Below are 19,219 nucleotides of genomic sequence, written 5' to 3'. Positions count from 1 at the left end.
TTTTATATTTATTTGGCATTTGTTTTCTTTACATCATTTAATTTATATATTTTCATAGTGTATATCATGTATAGATTATTGTAGAAAAACATGGTTTTTACCTCAAAATATGGCCTCACCCTGTAACATGACTGTGGGGACAAACACTTCTGTGGTGCTTGGAGTTCTAGATAATTGGTTTAAAAAACAATTTTGCTGAATTGAGGCTCAAGAAGGTATAATTGTTAAAATAATTTATTGTTTTATTTTAAATATAACTAAATTGTAACCCTAACATGTTTTTTAAGTGTAATATATCTGTAAATGCTAGAGACACAAAAACGGACGTTTCTGTAGAATGACCCAATTGCAGAATTGAGACATAATTTTTCAGATATAAATGTATGGAATTTGGATATTTGGGGGGGTTACTAAAAAATTCTGAATTACACTTTTTGTAGTGTAAGTGAATTCATTTATTAAGTAAAGAAATTCTTTCATTTCTGACCTTTTTCTTGCTGTTAATAAATGTTACAGGAAAGTTCAGTAAAGTTTCAGTAAGAAGAATGCAAAGTGACATTTAATTTATATTGATTTACATTAAATTGGAACTTGTCTCCAGTAACTCTGCTACACACTGCAGCAACAACACTCCACATCACTTTAACAAGGGCAGAGCTAAACTGTTGTAGGTTGAATGGGTGGTCGTATGTAAATGCATACTTGGTTGTTTGGCCAAAAAAAGGCGAAGTTTAGTCTTCTTATATGGACTGTGTGCTCTAAGAAGTAAACAATGCATTCTGAAACATTAAAAATGTTTAATTACTACTATCAAACCAGTTAAAAAAACAATCGTACAGCTTCTTTAACCCCTTAAAAGGCCAGAGCCCCAAAGTTTTATTACACACTTCTATAACCTATAGCTCAACCAGTTTAGCCTTAGTATGTAATAAGCGTGGGATTTTAAGGGGTTAAGGCACGTTTACATGTAAACAGTGCTGACTGTTTTTACAGACTGTCTCACCAGGTCTCTCTGTGGCTGCTGTCTTTTCTGTGCTCGTTTGGGGTTGATCTCCAGCGTCGCAAATTTGGATGTGCCCTCCTGGAAAAATGAAAACACAGATCTCAATTAATCGAAATGGTCTTATTTGCTCAAATATGACCGTGAAGTAAGACTGAAGTAAGTTCATTTTGTTAAAGCTGTATAAAAGGACCAAACAAGCTGAATCATAATGTATTTATTACTCTGGACATTTCATTAACATCATTTTCATCATGTGAATACAGGGTTTACATGAACCTGAACATCAAAGTCATGTGATTTCAATAAAATGAACACAGTTTCCAGTTTTATCACCAGTGTCCAGTGGCTGCACGTTTCAACCAATGAGTGTATATATGATATATTTCATATATAAAGTCAATGGTTTCAACTCCTCCACGCTTGCAGCCTTGGATTCTTATTACAGTGAACACTGTGGGGGGAACTGGTGTTTTCCACTTCGCTGCTGCTTTTTCTAGTTTGCTGCTTATTTGTTTGTCACTAGTTCTCTCACAAGCACTGTCAAGCATAGTCTGCTGAAAGTGATGAAGATATAGCTTTAAAAGTCATGTAAAAGCTAAACGAAAGGGCTACAAGCATGGACTCTGCAGCTGGGCTTCAGCCTGAACTACTACAGGAAAATGAGTCAACAGCGTCAGACAAATTGTGCACTTGATAACTGATCACACTAACATGTTATGAATGTATTAACTTTGACAGGCCTACAATTAAGTTAAAAGGGTTGCAGCTCAACTCAAAGAGGCTTTTACGACATTAAGTTACAGTGAGTTTATCACACATGAGTCTGTTAATCAATCAACACCCATACAAAGGCAACTGAATACAATCTAATTTTTTTCTATTATTTTACATGTTCAATTGCATTATTATAGTCACTGTTTTGACTATATAGTTATAATATACACCAATCAGGCATAACATTCTGACCACCCCCTTGTTTCTACGCTCATTGTCCATTTTATCAGCTCCACTTACTATATAGGTGCACTTTGTAGTTCTACAGTTACAGACTGTAGTCCATCTGTTTCACTGCATACTTTGTTAGCCCCCTTTTACTCTGTTCTTCAGTGGTCAGGACCCCCATGGACCCTCATAGAGCAGGTACTATTTGGGTGGTGGATCATTCTCAGCACTGCAGTAACACTGACGTGATGGTGGTGTGTTAGTTTGCGTTGTGCTGGTGTGAGTGGATCAGACACAGCAGTGCTGCTGCTACAAAGTGCACCTATATAGTAAGTGGAGCTGATAAAATGGACAATGAGCGTAGAAACAAGGAGGTGGTCATAATGTTATGCCTGATCGGTGTATGAAACTATGTGCATTACATTAGAAACTAGTGCTATTACTGGTTCTATAACTCTCAGCAATTATTACATACATTCACTATTGCCGGGAAAAGGCAGCAAAAAGTTTACAGATCTTTAAGAGATCACACACACACACACACACACACACACACGTAGACACACACACACACACACTTAGACATTCCTTCCTGCGTAAGTCAGTAGAGATAATAAATCACACATGTATGTGAGTAAGGTAGAAGGCTGAATGGAGGAATATCCCTCACTGGTACGAGGCGTCAGTATCAAGCTCTGATGTCAGAGGGGATTCCTTCACACTTCATCACACACACACACACCCCTGCCTCACTGCTGAGGTGGAATTTGTGGAATGTTCTTTTCCAAAAACTGAAATCCCCTCAACACATACATCCACCTATGCATTCACAGAGAAATAGACAAGCAGACAGACAGATAGATAGATAGATAGATAGATAGATAGATAGATAGATAGATAGATAAAATTGTGTGTAAAGGTTTGAATACACCTGGTCATATTTTATGTTTTATTGATTTTCTAAGTGAAAATAAGTGAACACATCCTCTAGAGCCCATGTGTCAAACTCAAAGCCTGCGGGCCAAATCAGGCCTGTGACACAACCCTATTCAGCCCACAAAATGATTTTAATTTTCTATGCTTAGTAGCCCGTTTCATCCTGAGCTGCACTACAGTCCCCAGCATGCAATGCTCCATTTCTCCAGCAACAATCTCTGGGCCAGCAGTTTGCCTTGTGTCTAGTTCAAGTAAATAGGCAGTTTCAAAAAACCTACCTCCAGGGGACTTTTAAAGCGGTTGAACAGTTATCTGTAGCTATTGTAGCCTATTGTTTTATATAAAACAATTTGTTTTTATTTGAAATTATTTTTGAATAGTTCAAGTATTCAGTGCCTATTTTGCTGCTGTAGCTTTGGCATATTTTGAACAAACAATGGCCAGTTGGGGTCATGGCAAAATGTAAAGTAAAAATTTGAAAAGAAAACATAAAATATAAAATGTTTTTTGTCCCAAATATGTTAAATTCAGCAAACAGTAATTGTGAACTGAACTGCAGTGCGTAAGTGCAGAAGTGTGCTCACTGTAGAAGACGTGTTAACTTATTTTCACTAAGAACAAAACAACAAAATCAACAAAACGTGTCATTTGACCAGGAGCGCCCAAACCTTTGTCTATGACTGTTTGAGCATCATAGCTCACTTTTAGATGATCACCTTGAGTGAAGTGCGTCAGTTAAAAACAGCTTATTTTAAAGCTCAGTAGATTTTGAAGAACAAAGATCAGATCAGTATCAGTACTTGGTCGATACTAAGGGTTTCAGTATTAGTATCGGAAAAGAAAACATGTCATCGTGCCGTCTCTAACACACACTCTGGTTCTTCACCTTGATGAGCAGCTCTCTGCTGAGCGAGTGATTGTTCTCGTCTGAGAAGATTTCAGACAGTTCGTGGAAAATTCTGAAGTTTTCTCTGGAGACTTCGTCCCAGGTCCTCCGGAGGCGGTGGACGGGGTTACACTGCAGCGCGGAGAGGATCGCCCGCAGAGACGAGAAATTCTTCAGGATACGGCATTCCTGCACACGCACACACACACACACACACAAACAGGGATTAATGTTACAACTATGGCTTTTTTACAACTACGGCAAATTAATATGAATATTCTGTCAATTTCGTTCACTTCATTTCTTAACCATTTATCACCTTTCTTTGTCCATTAACTTAATCCAGTATAAAGATATCAGGTTTTATCTTTATCCAGTGCCAAAGAAATAAAGGACAATTAGATCAATAAAAACACAATTCAGAAACTTCCTTAAAGGGACAATTTGGCAAGAAATCAAGTTTACACAATTTTTCCCCCTTTCTTTACATGTAGTCAATCAGCCAAGCGTGCTGAAGGTGTCTGAAGTTTGCTTTTTTAGTTTGTCATTAGAGCTACGAGGCTGATGTGGCTAACAAGCAATGGAAGTTTTGACCCCAACACTGCAAGCTGAATGTCTGAATCATCACATACTCAAAATTACATCAAATAGCTAAAAACAGAATCCTAAAACTTGAATTTTGTCCATACTAAGGCCCGATTTCACCTCTTGCCCCTACCACTAAGCCCTTACCGCTCCGTTTTGTGCATTTTTGTCTAGGGGTAGGGTGTCCCGATTTTTGTTGAGATAGAGGGTTAGGGCGAAGTGTTAGCGAATAGCTTACGTCAGCTTCATATCACTGAAGAATTAGGGGTGGGTGATAATAAATAATTGTCCCTCTTTGAAGGCAAATGATGCCCTAAATGTAACTAAAGCCCAGCAGTGAGGAGCTGAACTTTACCCTCTTCTACTATCACTGCAGACTGGCAGGGTCGCCTACAGAGCAGCGCTAGTAGCTGTTAATGAAGTAATGCTCTTTTTTATTTGAGGGTTGTCAAATAAAAGTAGGGGAAGATTTCAACTACTACCCCTTGTAACTCAGTCCCAAGGGGCAAGGTGGCACTCGAAACCAGGGGTAGGGGTAAAAATAAGAAATGGGATTGGGCCTAAAAATTAGATTTTCATACCGTGTCAGGAAGCACATAAAAAAGTGGTTTAAGGCAAGCGTGTGATTTTTAGGCAGTTTCCAGTGTGAATTGTAAAAGTAAGCTTGTTTTGGCTGAGCTATTACATTTGGGCCAAGGGGGAAAGTATGTAAATTGGATTTTTCACCAAACTATCCCTTTGACTGTGCTGAGTTTTGCCCACCCTGGCAACCTCGATCCACCGCTCCAGCACTTTGGCTCTCTGTGTGGGTTTAAGCGTCCGGTCACTCAGACAGGTGGCTATCACACAGTTGGTCACACAGTTAAACTGGGCGACGGTGGCCCGGATGGTGGGGGCCAGGTGTTCCTTCCCTTTCTTATCCCTCTGAGACCAAATACTGCCCAGACAATGATACGGCACCACCTTCTTAAAGAGCTCCTGCAGAGAGAAGAGAAGAGAGGAGAGGAGAGGAGAAGATACGAAAGGAGAAGAGAAGAGAAGAGAAGAGAAGAGAAGAGAAGTTTTTAAAATATTTTTATCTAAGACGTTCAGAAACTGGCCTCTGAACAGTAAAAATATGAAGTGGATGTGGAAAATCATTTGGACTCATATTTGTTGCTGCAGAAGGAAAGAGGCCTGGCTCGGTCTCTGTTTTCTCACTTACATAAAACACCTGCCAGCTCAACCTCTGTTTTTCTGCCCCCGCAATACCCTCTTTCAATTTTCCCCCTTCTATCTTCATTATTTCTGCCCTTTTACGTCTGTTTTTTCCCTCTCTTAAGCGTTTGCTCCATTTCTATTTTCTTTTCTCTCCAAACTTTCCAACCTCCTTCATTCTCACTTTGTCTGTTACCATAGCGTCTCTGTGCCTGATACTATAGGATCTCTGTGCTTGTTACTATAGTGTGCCTATGCTTGTTTCTATAGCGTCTCTGTGCCTGTCACCATAATATCTCTGTACCTGTTTCTATAGCGTCTCTGTGCCTGTTACTATAGCATGCCTGTGCCTGTTTCTATAGCGTCTCTGTGCCTGTTACCGTGGCATCTCTGTGCCTGTTACCCTAGTGTGCCTGTGCTTGTTTCTATAGCATCTCTGTGCCTGTTTCTATAGCATCTCTGTGCCTGTTACTCTAGTGTGCCTGTGCTTGTTTCTATAGCATCTCTGTGCCTGTTTCTATAGCGTCTCTGTGCCTGTTACCGTGGCATCTCTGTGCCTGTTACCATAACATCTCTGTGCCTGGTTCTACAGGGTTTCTGTGCCTGTTTTTATAGCATTTCTGTGCCTGTTACTGTAGCGTCTTTGTCTCTGTCACCCCAGCATCTCTGTCTGTCACCATATCAAACCTGTGTCTGTTACCATAGCGTCCCTGTGCCCATCACTGCAGTGTCCTTGCATCTGTTACCATAGCGTCCCTGCGGCCATCACTACAGTGTCCCTGTGCCTGTTACCATCCTATCTCTGTCTGTTACCATAGAATCTCTGTGCATTTCACTGTAGCATCTCTCTGTCTCTCACTGTAGTGTCTCTGTGTTTGTTGTGTAGTGTACAATGGGTTAAAATACTGTAGTGTAACCATGGCCTTTCATCTGTTACCACAGCATTCCTGTATCTGTTACCATAGCGTTACCACTGTCTCTCTGTGTGCATCACTACAGTTTCTCTGTGTCTGTTACTATAGCGTCTCTGTTTCTGCTGCCATCACTTAACCATGACCTCTCTGTGTTTGTTACTATAGTGTCTCTGTGTCTGTTAATGTACAATCACTCACTGCGTCCATCAAAGTGAACTGCTCCGCCACCACTGTAGGGTCAAAGCTCAGGAAGTCCGGCCGATCGTCGTCATAGCCGTTCTCTTCCAGAAGAGAGAAGGTGCAGGCCCCGTGGTCCAGGACTGCACACACAACACACAAACCTCTCAGTAAAACAGTACAGACCCAGGATCAGATTCAGCATTTCATACCTAAATAAATATGCAGCCTACACTGAAAAAGAAGTACGTGATTCAAATGTGTACAGTGTTATAAAATATTACATCAGCACAACTACTGCCAAAAGTAAACAAGCAATAAATGTGCTGATATAATATTTTTGTGTGGAATAAATGCACACTTTTGAACCAAGCGAATCCAAAGCAGTGTTGTTTCCAGTGTACATGCACTGCAAAATCCCCAGTGCTAAATGGGCTGACACCTAAATTGCAAATATTAAAATATCTCAATGATGTTAACGAGATGTGACTTGATTCTTAAACAGTAGATTTAAAAAAAGGTTCAGTCAAAACTGAAATGTACAATGATGGTTTGAGTGTGTGATGATTTAGGCATGAAGTTTGCCTGATGCTAAACGGTGCAAATAAGCTCTGATTACTTGTTAGCTACATTAGCCTTGTAGCCTCATTGCAAAGCTAAAGAAAGAAATTCTGAAGATACAACATAGCTTGGCTGATCGACCACATTTGGGTTAGGGGTAAATTTAATTTTTGGCTGAACTATCACTTAGCTAGCATTTATCGGTTTGTCAGCTTGATAAGGTCGCAGATTATTGTCCTGCTTTAACTAGTTTTTAATCTCCTTAATGGACATAGTCTTCTATTTTGTAAAAAAACTAAAACTATTACAAACAAGTGAGAGACAAAAAATTAATAATTAGGCCTGATACGTAATGATTTTGTTGAGAATGTTGTAGCTGCCACAGTAGTTACAGCTGTATAACCTGCTGTATTTGTGATATTACTCAACATTTATTTACTAACCTAATTTGCAAAGCATAACAAAAGGAAGAAATGAAGGAAAAAGGAGTAAATTGTAAAATAAAAATTGTAAATTGTAAAATTCTAATAAGGTAGCCAGTTAGCTTGTATGCTGGTCACCAGTTAGACTCAGCTAAATGGGTGAGATTGTGGCAAAGAGCAGCTGATAAAAAAATCTAAACACGACTGGTATGAGGATAAACCTGGCATCAGCTTCTTTCAACGTAGTTCTGCTCAACTCGAATCCAACAGAGGAAACACAATCAATAGTAAATTCAATAATTCCACGTTTTGTTTTCTGACACCGATATTAAAACCGTAAGTATCATCCGATACGGATACAGACACTATATTTCCCCTTAGCTAAGCATTAAAAATAGCTAATCTTGCTTGAAGCACTTACACTTAAGATGAGCATCTAAAAACAGACTATTATTCTCAAACTACTCAAACGACACAGCTGATATCACATCACACATCACATTCATTCTTTTTTTCACTCTGATATTCAATCCAGCATTTTTTCAGGTAGTGGCTCGATACCGATACCTAGTATCTAGCTAACAGCAAAAAAGCAACCAGTGAAATATGTTAGCAATCGCTTGAAATGAACTCTTACAATGTTGAATTGGAGGTGGTAATTCAACACTAAGGATTTTGCTGCATGAAGCCACACATCGTATAGGGGGGTAAATGAGATGTAATGTGTGGGCGTCGGTTCCTGACTCACCCTCAGGTTCAGGCTCCTGCTGCAGTCTGCGGTGGAACTGAGCCAGCAGGTTACAGGCTCGCCGCTCCAGGTCCGACCCGGGAAAGTTAACGTGCAGGTATGAAATAAGGCGTCTCAGGCAGCTGTACTCCGGAGGCTTCCAGAAATCCTCTGAATACTGGTCCAACCACGCCCCCAGGATGGAGGATATGGTGCTGAGAAGAGCAAGAGGAGACGAGGTGAATGGAAGCCAACAGGGATGTACATACTGAATCATTTGATATGTAGGTGTCTGAAATGTACTTCTTCAGTTTTGCCCTAGACCTACAAGGCCAATGTAGCCAGCAAGTATCGGAAGCTTGTACCCCACCAATTAGCGCTGTGTAAATTACACACTTGCCTCAAACTGGGTTGAGTTGCTTAGTAGTCTAAAAAAGACCTGCTTGTGTGTTTTCTTGACATGTATTGACATGACAGTTCTTGGCTGATCGACTACATTTGGAGTGAGAGGAAAATAGAATAAATTAGTTTTTGGGTGAACTACCACTTTAAAAAATGAATGTTTGATTGACTGCAGGGGAAAAAAAAGACCTTGGCTGATGTCAGCACTGCATTTTCCTCATTGCAATTAGACTTTATATGTAATAAGTGACCCATATTAGTTTCACCTCCGCATTTAACCCATCCGTGCAGTGAAACACACACACTAGGGGGCAGTGAGCACACTTGCCCAGAGTGGTGAGCAGCCCTATCCACAGAGCAGTTGGGGTTAGGTGCTTTGCTCAAGGGCACTTCAGTGACGTACTGTTGGTTGAGGGGATCAAACCCGGCGACCTTCCGGTCACAAGGGTGGTTCCCTAACCTGCAGCCCATTACTGCTCCCCAAGATGGTAGCAAAAAGCTAAAAAGGCTATTAAATTACTATATAAACATTAAGGGGAATTCCACAGAATTTTCAAAATTGCTGCTGAAGTAAATGCTTAAAATGTAAACATTGTACACATCATGTAAAAAGTCATTCAGAGCGTTTTTTGGGAAATGCTTCATTCTAAAGAAAGTGTTTAATCACTCTCAGAAAAAAGGTACTAAACTGTCACTGAGGCACTGCACCTCTTGTCACTGGGGTGGGACCCTGTAGGGTTCATCTCAGTACCTTTAGTCAGGGAACATAACTGAACCATAATCCATAGACAGTATATTTTCTAAGTTGTACTCCACACACCCCGTCTCGTCGCCAGACTTTTTATTTTATTGTTGTGATTTTAAACATTAGATTATGAAAAGGTACAAATACATACTTTTCATCTGGGGAAAACTAATTTAAGGTTCACAACTGGACCTTAAAACCACTGTTGTACCTTTGAGGGAACATTTACATTGTTTGTATCTTGATGAACGAAAAATGTACCTGCACAGAGCCTTTCTTTCTAACAGTGAATGGTGTCTGAGACATTGTTTTATGACAGTTCTGAGATAAGATTTTTGACTAAAACCTATTTTTTAAAAATCCATTCATGGTGAAGGGCTTTATGCACTGTGCAAGGCACTGTGAGGTGAAATAGTCCCTTTTTTTAATCCCTTTTTTCAGATTTATCACTATTTTACCATCATCCACATTATTTGGTGGTTTTAGATAGTAAATAAAATGTCTATGTTTGTGTTGTAGACATTGTGACTCCTGGTTCCTATCACCACCACTGTAAATAAACCAGAGCCTGTAAGTTGCTCAACAGTGAACCATTTCACACCAAACCACTCCGAATGACTTTGTTTACTCTCATGCAAAAATATTAAATAAAACAGTGGAATTCCCCTTTAAGTTGGCATTTCACTGGCATTTTGGTCGCCTTTATATTTTCACCTTGACTTCCCATGATGCAATGTAAGAAACACCCAAGTATTTGATTACCCATTCATGAACCCAGAAACCAAGTACAGAAATAAGTACAGAGAAAGAGCCGAATGATGGTGTGTGTATGTGTGAATGCAAAGAGTGGGTGGTGTATTAAAGAAAACAGGTTGAGCTGATGCAACATAATACAGCAAATGCAGAAGAGCCAAAAAGCCTGGGAGGAATGGGCTGAATGGAAAAAAAGAATTAAACCAAAGGAGGAGGGAAAGACAGAAAGTCTTGGCCTAAAAATAGACAGAATGGAAGGAAAGAAAGAAATAGAACTCTTCTCGGTTCCCCCCCACAGGAAATGGGTCACACAAATGCTTAGAAGATATGGGGCAAAGACAGCGAAATTAGAAACAGCCACACACAAAACACACACTGACCCACAAGCATTAAGAGTAAACACACACAGAGGGGAAGAGGAGGAAACTGAAGCTGTGTGGAGGAGAGAGGGGAAACAGGTGTGATTCCTCAAAAACACACTGTACTGTGCAAAAGTTTATCTAGACTTTTATTTGCTCTGAAATAGACCAACATTAGACTAAATATAAATAATATTAACACAATAAGTACAGTTTATATATGAATCATTCTACCAAATTAGTTCAAAACTGCAATCCCACAGCAAAAACTATTAAAAAACAATGAAGTATTTAGACTTTAGATATTTACAGGGATTATGTTATGATGTATTTACACTCAAGGTATTCATAGAGAGATAGTAATGGAGACAGAGATGGTAAAAAGCAAAATTTATGCAAAATAATCATATATAGGGTGCTTTATTTTGTCCTTTATTCTTTTATTTATTTTATTTTTTTTTCTTTTAAAGCGAGTTGAAAATATTTGGATTTATCATGAGTTTAATTTTTAAATAAAAAAAATACTGTCACTACTGAAAACACAGTTTTAGTGCAGGAAGTGAGACTGGATCCCTGTCCCTCACGGCCATGACCTCATGGTAAGCTGTTAGATCCCATTGTTTTGAAGTAAATGTGTCCCAAAGTCTGAAAATTAGTGCGGAACATTAAGAGTCGTCACTGCTGAAACACATGTTTTTCGCAATTAAGTAATATTTTTTTTTGCATTTTAATGAAAAATATTGTGATTTTATGTGTGTATAACTGTTCAAAGCGGTGTTTGCCAGTCAAGCAATGGCTAGTGTTTTTGAGTTCTGCTCAGAATTAACCAAAATTGTCACTACCGAAACATTTGGTAAAGCTTCAGTAGTATTATGACTGTTTTGATAGTGACAAAATGGAAAGTTCAATCATTTATTTGAATAAAATAGTCATGATTAACAAAGACATAATAAAATAAACACAATTAAGACATCGGGTCATGCAAAGCAAAAGCATTTAATCTGAAGTCCAAGTCAGTTAAAACTCCAAAATATGTCTTAAACGTCTGACTTTGAATCAATTCAGTAAAATGATCCATTATGAAAATGTAGTCAAATGTGCTGGTGACTAGACTGAAGAAATCCCATGTCAAGGCTGGGGGCATCGATGAGACGTGGAACCAAACTTTAGTTCACAAGAACAAGAAGTTTATATTTCACTGTATTCATGATGTATGTGAATTTATTCTAATCATATATGTTGTTTTTACAAGACAAAACACACTCATGCTGTGATGAATGGTTTAAAATAAGTGCTTAGATGCCTGAGACTTTTGCACAGTATGCATTTATGATGATTTAGTATTCAAGTCACATTAGAAAAAGACACTTTATGAAAATAATGAACGTTGTAACTTCAAATGGGTGCTTTTTAGAGAGCAGCAGTGAGTAATGACTGCTTATCTAAGCTCAAGACAAAGACAGGGATTAAGCCTAGTCCTGGACTATGCAGCAACCTAAAAGGAGATTCTGCATTGAAAGGAAAATTTAGTACAGGACTAGGCTTAATCCCGGTCTGGGAAACCAACCCTATTTGTCCAAAGGTTTGTAGACGCTGCTTATCCAAGATTTCTTCTGAAATGAAGGGTATTAATACAGAGTTTATACTCCTTTGCTGCAGCAACAGCCTCTACTCTTCTGGGAAGGCTTTACACTAGATGTGGGAACACTGCTGTGAGGATTCGATTGCATTCAGCCACAAGAACATTAGTGAGGTCTAGGCTTAATCGATGTGATATCCAGTTCTGGATCACTCCAACTCATCCCAAAGGTACTGGATGGAGCTCCACCACTCCAGAGAACACAGTTCCACTGCTCCACAGCCCAACGCTGGCGGGCTTCAGACCCCTCTAGCCAACACTTGGCACTGGGCTTGGTAACCTTAGTGTAATTGCTTTTCAATGGAGATCAGACAAGCTGTTAGAATGCCTGAGTCAGCAAAGGGTGCACTCTAAATTAGCTAAATTCACTAAGAGATGTCGAGATACTTTTAGACACAGTGTAGATTGGTCACTATTTTTAGAAGAATCACTTTGTAAACAGTTTGCTAATATTTTTTAGGGCCCTGCTCAGTTTGTCCCGCTCTCTTCCCGATATGTTGGGGTTTGGGCTGCCCAGATTTTCAGATTTGAAAATTTAGGTAGGCTCTCTACTGGCGTACCTTAAGTCCAGCCCACTTTGGGTGGGGCTTCTCTGTAGGTGTGCCTGCGTGGGAGGGGCACCTGGACCAGACCAAATGTAGGAGGCCGTCATAGGCTGGAGGTTAAGGTACCAGTCTTGTGACCGGAAGGTCGCCGGTTTGATTCCCTGCGCCGACAGCACGTGACCGAAGTGCCCTTGAGTAAGGCACCTCACCCCCAACTGCTCCCTGGGTGCTGTGGATAGGGCTGCCCACTGCTCCAGGCTAGTGTGCTCACTGCCCCCTTGTGTGTAAGTTCACTAGCGTGTATGTGGGTGTTTCAGTGCATGTATGATTTAAATGCAGAGGTGAATTTCCCCATTGTAAGATTAATAAAGGGTAACCTATTTATTTTTTTTACATATTTAGCATGTACACTAGCACCGTATCCATTTCCCCTGCAAAAAGAAGAGCTAAAATCAAGTAGCGAGATATTTGACTACTGTAGTGCCCTGAACACCTAGTAAAGTGAGTGGAATGTGACCACATAACTGATTTGTTATTGTGTCTCACGTTTTCACTTCACTGCCCCAGAAAATGGCAGACCCAAGTCTGAGTTTGTACTACAGCACCTTGTCATGTCAGCCAACATTAAACCACTCATTTGAACTTGAACTGCAATAAACAATTTGATTTGGGGCTTTCCACCTCACTCATGGCGCTCAGAATAGAGCTCTGGTGGGTTTTTAACCGTATCTCACCTAACATCTCACAGACAATGCATCCAGAGCCTTTGTCTTTGCCCCCTTTAATGGGGAATTCCAGTGTTTTTATGTCAAGTAATTTAATCGTAATGATGTAAACAAAGTCGTTCAGACTTCGGTTTGATAGGAAATGAGTCGTTCTACAGTAATTTAACAAGTTCACAGCGGTGATCAAAGGAAACGTCTGAAGCAATGACTGCCCCTAAAACCCCCCTCATATAAAGTTACATCATTCAGTGTTTACCGATTTGCCACCTGATGCCCGAGACATTGTTTTATAGCAGTTTTGTTATTAGATTTTCGTCTATAACTTTTTACATTTAAGGCGTAAAGGTATGTGTAGAGTGTTGTACGGAAAAATAGTCCACAAACTAAACATATTTTTTGGGTTTATTACTATTTTACCTTTATCAGCATTACATACAAAAACTCAGAAGACGTGCAGGTTCACTGGTGGTTTTGCATAGTAAATAAAATGGCTATATTTGTGTTGTCGACATCACAATCCCTGGTTCCCATCACCACCACTGTAAAGAAATACAATTCAGCAAGTTTCTCCACAGTGAACCATTTTGACATCAGACCACTCGGAATGACCCTGTTTACATCTCAACGATTTAATTATGTAAAGTGTTGAAAAATCTGCGCAGTTTTTTTAACTCATTAAAATCTGGACCTAGAGTAGTTGCGGAGTGTACACGTCCATGTTGGTCACAGTAAAATGATTTGTGGGTTTTTCTTCCAGGCCTTCGGTTACCCACAGTTCTCTGTGCAAAACGCAAAGGAGATTTGTTTGGTTGCTTGTGCATCTTGCCGACTTTTCTTTTTTTCTCATATCACTCTGTTTGGAGTGTGACTGACAAACCACTGTTAAGGGGGCCATAAAGCTTTAACACTTCACCCTACCCCTCTATCTCCACAAAATTGGGACACTCAACCCCTAGATGTGAATGCGCAAAACTGAAGAGTAGGGCTAAGCGTAGGGGTGAGGGGTGAAATGGGGTTGGCCCTAAGTGTTGCTGTTTTTAAGCTATCAAAACAGTAAATGTTTTCCAAAGCCACTTGTAAAGTCATATTGTACCAGGGAGGGCAAAGCCAATCACATCAGTCATCTGTCTAGCCACAGGTACTCACTTCCTGAGCTCCGTGCGGTCATCGTGGGTCAGCCGGTGGCCCTCTGAACCCGGCAGGTGCTGCAGTTTAGCATACCTGAAACAACAGAGCATCCGCCAGTTAGAACTACAGCATAAACATGTACAAACATATATAGAAACACTGAATTTGACACGCAGGCGTGTTCGTGGATCCCAGAGGGTTAATGACTAAAGCGCTGGTGATTTCTGAAATATTACGTTCAGTGAAATTTTAACAACAGACATTTTGGAATATATATGAGGCTGTAGTTCGTTCTCGGTCTGTCAGGAGAGAGAAAACGTAGGTTTGATAATTTCGGAACGTTTGTTTTATGAAAAAAATAAGGAGAGGAAAGTCGAAAATCCAGCAAATGTCCAACACAAAACCAACTTTACCAGAAATGCCAAGATTAAAGCAAGTTTGATATAATATTCGGGGAATAATAACAGAATGATATTCTTTCCTTTACTTTTTTATTCAGTTTACAACTGCTGTATAAAAGGAACTCCACAATGTATACATTATTATTATCCTTTTGAATGCTAGTACACAGTTGCTTGAAGCAGGTAAAAAATAACTAGAAACAGGTTGAATAATCATGTGAAATATTAATGTGAAATATTAATGTGAAATATTAGGTGCGTTCTAAAGTGCATTTCTCGGCTGCTACGTCATAACAGGCCGTTCCAAAGTGAAGGAAGTTGTTCATGTACTTGAATTCATCTTTGTTACCTTATAAAGAGTAAAATGATTGATTAATTAAAGAATTCACCTATATATCGTATTTTATTTAGAAATATTTGTATATATGTAATTTATCGTACTACATAAGAGCATCTCCTCCATTTCTGTGAAGAAATGAAAAAGCAACAAACTCAATGCAGAAGGCTCCACTTTCTCTCACCAGTTCCCTCAGGAGTTTCTCGCCACTCTGGTGACGTCACCACACAGCCTCGTTAGGACTGTTCCATTTGTGTGACCGATAGGCTACTAAGGAGGAGTCTTCATAGGACAGTCCTACAGAGGACCCGCACTACCTCGGCTGCAGCCCAGGCTTTGCAACGCAGCTATGGCTGAGATATATTTTTTGCAGTGCAATGTTCATAAATGATCATGTAGATAAGTTGATGTACCTGTTGAGCAGCAGGTCCAGCACTTGTTTGGTAGTGGCGAATGAGCGGTACGTGCAGAGGAAGATGGTGACGTATGTGGAGTCATTTCCTCTGAAGGCGGACACCATGTACTCCACCAGCCTCTCCAGCGTTCCTGCTTTAATGGTGCGGACCTTACACGTCTCGTAAAGGCTGAGGGCGGATTCTGAGTCCACACCGAGCCACCGCTGACCTTTAGTGGCCGAGTGGTGCATCTGCACCTTCCGCAGCGTGATGGTGAACACAGCTCCATCCTCCACCTCCTCACCTATCTCCTGAGTGGCATTCTACAGAGAGAGAGAGGGAGAGAGAGAGAGAGAGAGAGAGAGATAATGAGTGAGATAATGATTATTCAAAATAAAAACAACAGACATTTTTGAAATATATACAAGGCTGTAGTTTGTTCGGTCTTTCAGGAGAGAGAAAATGTAGGTTTGATCATTTCTGAATGCTTATTTTATGAGAAAATGAGGAGAGATGTGGATGCTAGTGGCACCTCGGCCAACCAGAGCCAGACTACCTTCACCACAATGCCTTCAAAAGCTACTAACTACACCCAAACAACCCACTGCACCATCTGGACAGCAAGAAAAACGTAGAAAGTAACTTAACTCACTTCTCTACACTGAAAGAAACTGAAGACAAGACAAGTTACATCCTCTACTGCAAAAATGAAATTAAATCCATGTTAACTGAAATTCATGTTAACCAAAATGTGAAAATTAAAGGTAACAAACAAGAGTAAACCCTAACAAGGTACACAATGAGTGACCATAAGCTAGCCACTGAAACATTCATGTTTACTTTGTTTACTTTGTTTTATTTTATTTATTCTACGTCTATACAGTTCCTTGTTTTCTACCAAATACTCTTTACACTTCAAATTTCATAACATTTTTGTTATTTACTCCCTGAGAAATTAAATACAGAAGTCAAATTAATACGTTACAAAGTCAGTGAAAAGCCAGAGGTAGGGTGGCAAAAACACAACAGAGAGGGAGAGAGGGAGAGAAAAGGAGAGAGTGAGCTAGATGAAAAGAGAGAGAGAGAGTATGAGTGAGTGAGTGAGGCTCTGATGTTGGTAAGCAGGGCAGTTGAGTTTAAGCTGGCACAAACAGGCAGCGCTAAATGAAACACGCTGTAAGTATTTACTAGTGTTTTCAGCTCTTGAGAGCCCACAGTGTTCCCTCACCACTTAGACTGGACCAGCCCGGTTACACCTCCATCCCCCCATCCTCACTCCTTTTAGTGTTGTTTTCTTTTCTGTCTTCCTTCATTAATCAGACACTCCTGTATCAGAAAGACTGCCTCTCTCTCACTCTCTCTGTCTCTCTATCTATCTATCTATCTATCTATCTATCTATCTATCTATATGGTAATGGCAGTAATGAGGGGTCACTATAGTAATGGCAGTAGTGAGAGGTCACTATGGTAACAATGGCAGTAGTATCTATCTATCTGTCTATCTATCTATCTATTTATCTATCTATCTATATGGTAATGGCAGTAATGAGGGGTCGCTATGGTAATGGCAGTAGTGAGAGGTCACTATGGTAATGGCAGTAGTGAGGGGGTCACTATGGCAATAGCAGTAGTGAGGGAACACAATGGTAACAGCAGTAGTGAGAGGTCGCTATGGTAATGGCAGTAGTGAGAGGTCGCTATGGTAACAATGCAAGTTGTGAGGGGGTCACTATGGCAATATCAGTAGTGTGGGTTCACAATGGTAACAGCAGTAGTGAGAGGTCGCTATGGTAATGGCAGTAGTGAGAGGTCGCTATGGTAATGGCAGTAGTGAGAGATTCCTATGGTAATAGCAGTAGTGAGAGGTCGCTATGGTAATGGCAGTAGTGAGAGATTGCTATGGTAATGGCAGTAGTGAGGGGGTCACTATGGTAAAAAGAGTAGTGAGTTGTCACTGTACTACTGTACTGAGGGTTTCTAAACTAATGGCAGTAGGTAAAGGTCACTATAGTAACCACAGTAGTGTGGGGTCACTATAGTAACCACAAAAAGCGTGTCACCACCTGCGACAGGCTTACTTCAGTTTCTCAGAAGATATGTCAGGACTGCACAGTGTTGTACAGTAGGTACAGCTGTACTTACACACACATGAGGATTAATCCCCTTCTAGTAAAGTCTGTTTTAGGCTCAGGTTTGACAGTGAGTTTAATCTCGTTACAGGATTTCTCACGTGTGTTTGCTCTGACCCCAGTCACACAGCCCCGTACAGGAAGAAGGGCAACGGGCCAGAGCTTAAGGGCTACAGAATGACCCCAACATGTGCAACATGCACATTCCTGAACACACAAAGACGCACTGTGCTCCATTTGGACTCCTAACACCTGCCTAGCCCTTCTTCCTGTGTGTCCCTCATACTGGTGTTTATGAGAGAGAGAGAGAGAGAGAGAGAGAGAGAGAGAGAGAGAGAAAGAGAGAGAGAGAGAGAGAGAAAGAGAGGGAAAGAGACAGAGTGGGAAGGAGACAAAGAGTGCTGGGGAAAGAGAATGCTGGTAATGTTATCAGTGTTATTCTCAGCGTCCTCTGACACACCAAGGCCACTGAGCGCAGTTTCACACACACACACACACACACACACACACACACTGACTGTTCACTATGGAAATACGACACTAACCTTCTTCACAGTTTCTGTCTGGTTAAACAGCTCATATATTAGCTTCTCCATCAGTCACATCTGAGACTTACTCAGAAATCACTCCTTTGGGTGAGGTCACTACAGTAACAGCAGTAGTGAGAAGTCACTATAGTAGCACCAGTAGTGAGAGGTATCTATAATAATAGTAGAAGTGACGTGTCATGACAGAAATTGCACAAGTGAGTGGTCACTACGGTAAGGCAGTAGTGAGGGGTCACAGTACTGTAACAACAGCAGTGAGGCGTCAGTGATAACAGCAGTAGCAAGGGATCACTATGGAGCTGGCAGTACAGAGGAGCAGACCTTAGCCGTAGTAACAGCAGGAGAGAGGATTCTCTGTAGTAATGGTCTTAGTGTGTGGCCAGCAGTGACTATGGTAATGACAGTAGTGAGAGGTCAGTAAGGTAATGGCAGTACTGATGGGTCACAGTATTAATGGCAATAGTGAGGGAGTCACTATGGTAACAGCAGTAGTAAGAGGTTAGTAAGGTAATGGCAGTAATGAGGGGTCACTATGGTAAGGATAGCAGTGAGAGGTATCTATTTTAAAGAGAGTAGTGAGCGGTCACTGTACTACTGTAGTGAGGGTAACTAAACTAATGGCAGTAGGCAGTAGGTAAAGGTCACTACAGTTACCACAGTAGTGTGGGCTCACTATAGTAACCACAAGAGTGTAGAGTCACTATAGCAACCACAGGAGTGTAGAGTCACTATAGTAACTACAGAAGCATAGGGTCACAATAGT

The 19,219-nt window shown here is 40.5% G+C and overlaps 1 protein-coding gene across 5 annotated transcripts in view; it reads right to left on the bottom strand.

Annotated features, from left to right (window-relative positions):
* The window catches only part of LOC118819779 (ral guanine nucleotide dissociation stimulator-like), a 124,473-nt gene that overhangs the window by 15,078 nt on the left and 90,176 nt on the right, over positions 1 to 19,219 (bottom strand). For all 5 annotated transcript variants that reach the window (XM_036587684.1, XM_036587686.1, XM_036587682.1 and 2 more), the window contains exons 2-8: positions 15,798 to 16,102; positions 14,665 to 14,739; positions 8,372 to 8,565; positions 6,662 to 6,783; positions 5,115 to 5,330; positions 3,768 to 3,956; positions 1,004 to 1,081 (exon numbers count right to left, since the gene is read on the bottom strand). In XM_036587684.1, coding sequence (XP_036443577.1) covers positions 1,004 to 1,081; positions 3,768 to 3,956; positions 5,115 to 5,330; positions 6,662 to 6,783; positions 8,372 to 8,565; positions 14,665 to 14,739; positions 15,798 to 16,102 — 1,179 coding nt within the window. The remainder of the gene's footprint in view (positions 1 to 1,003; positions 1,082 to 3,767; positions 3,957 to 5,114; positions 5,331 to 6,661; positions 6,784 to 8,371; positions 8,566 to 14,664; positions 14,740 to 15,797; positions 16,103 to 19,219) is intronic.

The sequence above is a fragment of the Colossoma macropomum genome, unplaced genomic scaffold, assembly GCF_904425465.1.
Source record: "Colossoma macropomum unplaced genomic scaffold, Colossoma_macropomum, whole genome shotgun sequence".
Classification (NCBI taxonomy): Eukaryota; Metazoa; Chordata; class Actinopteri; order Characiformes; family Serrasalmidae; genus Colossoma; species Colossoma macropomum.
This window is presented reverse-complemented; position numbering and strand designations above follow the sequence as displayed.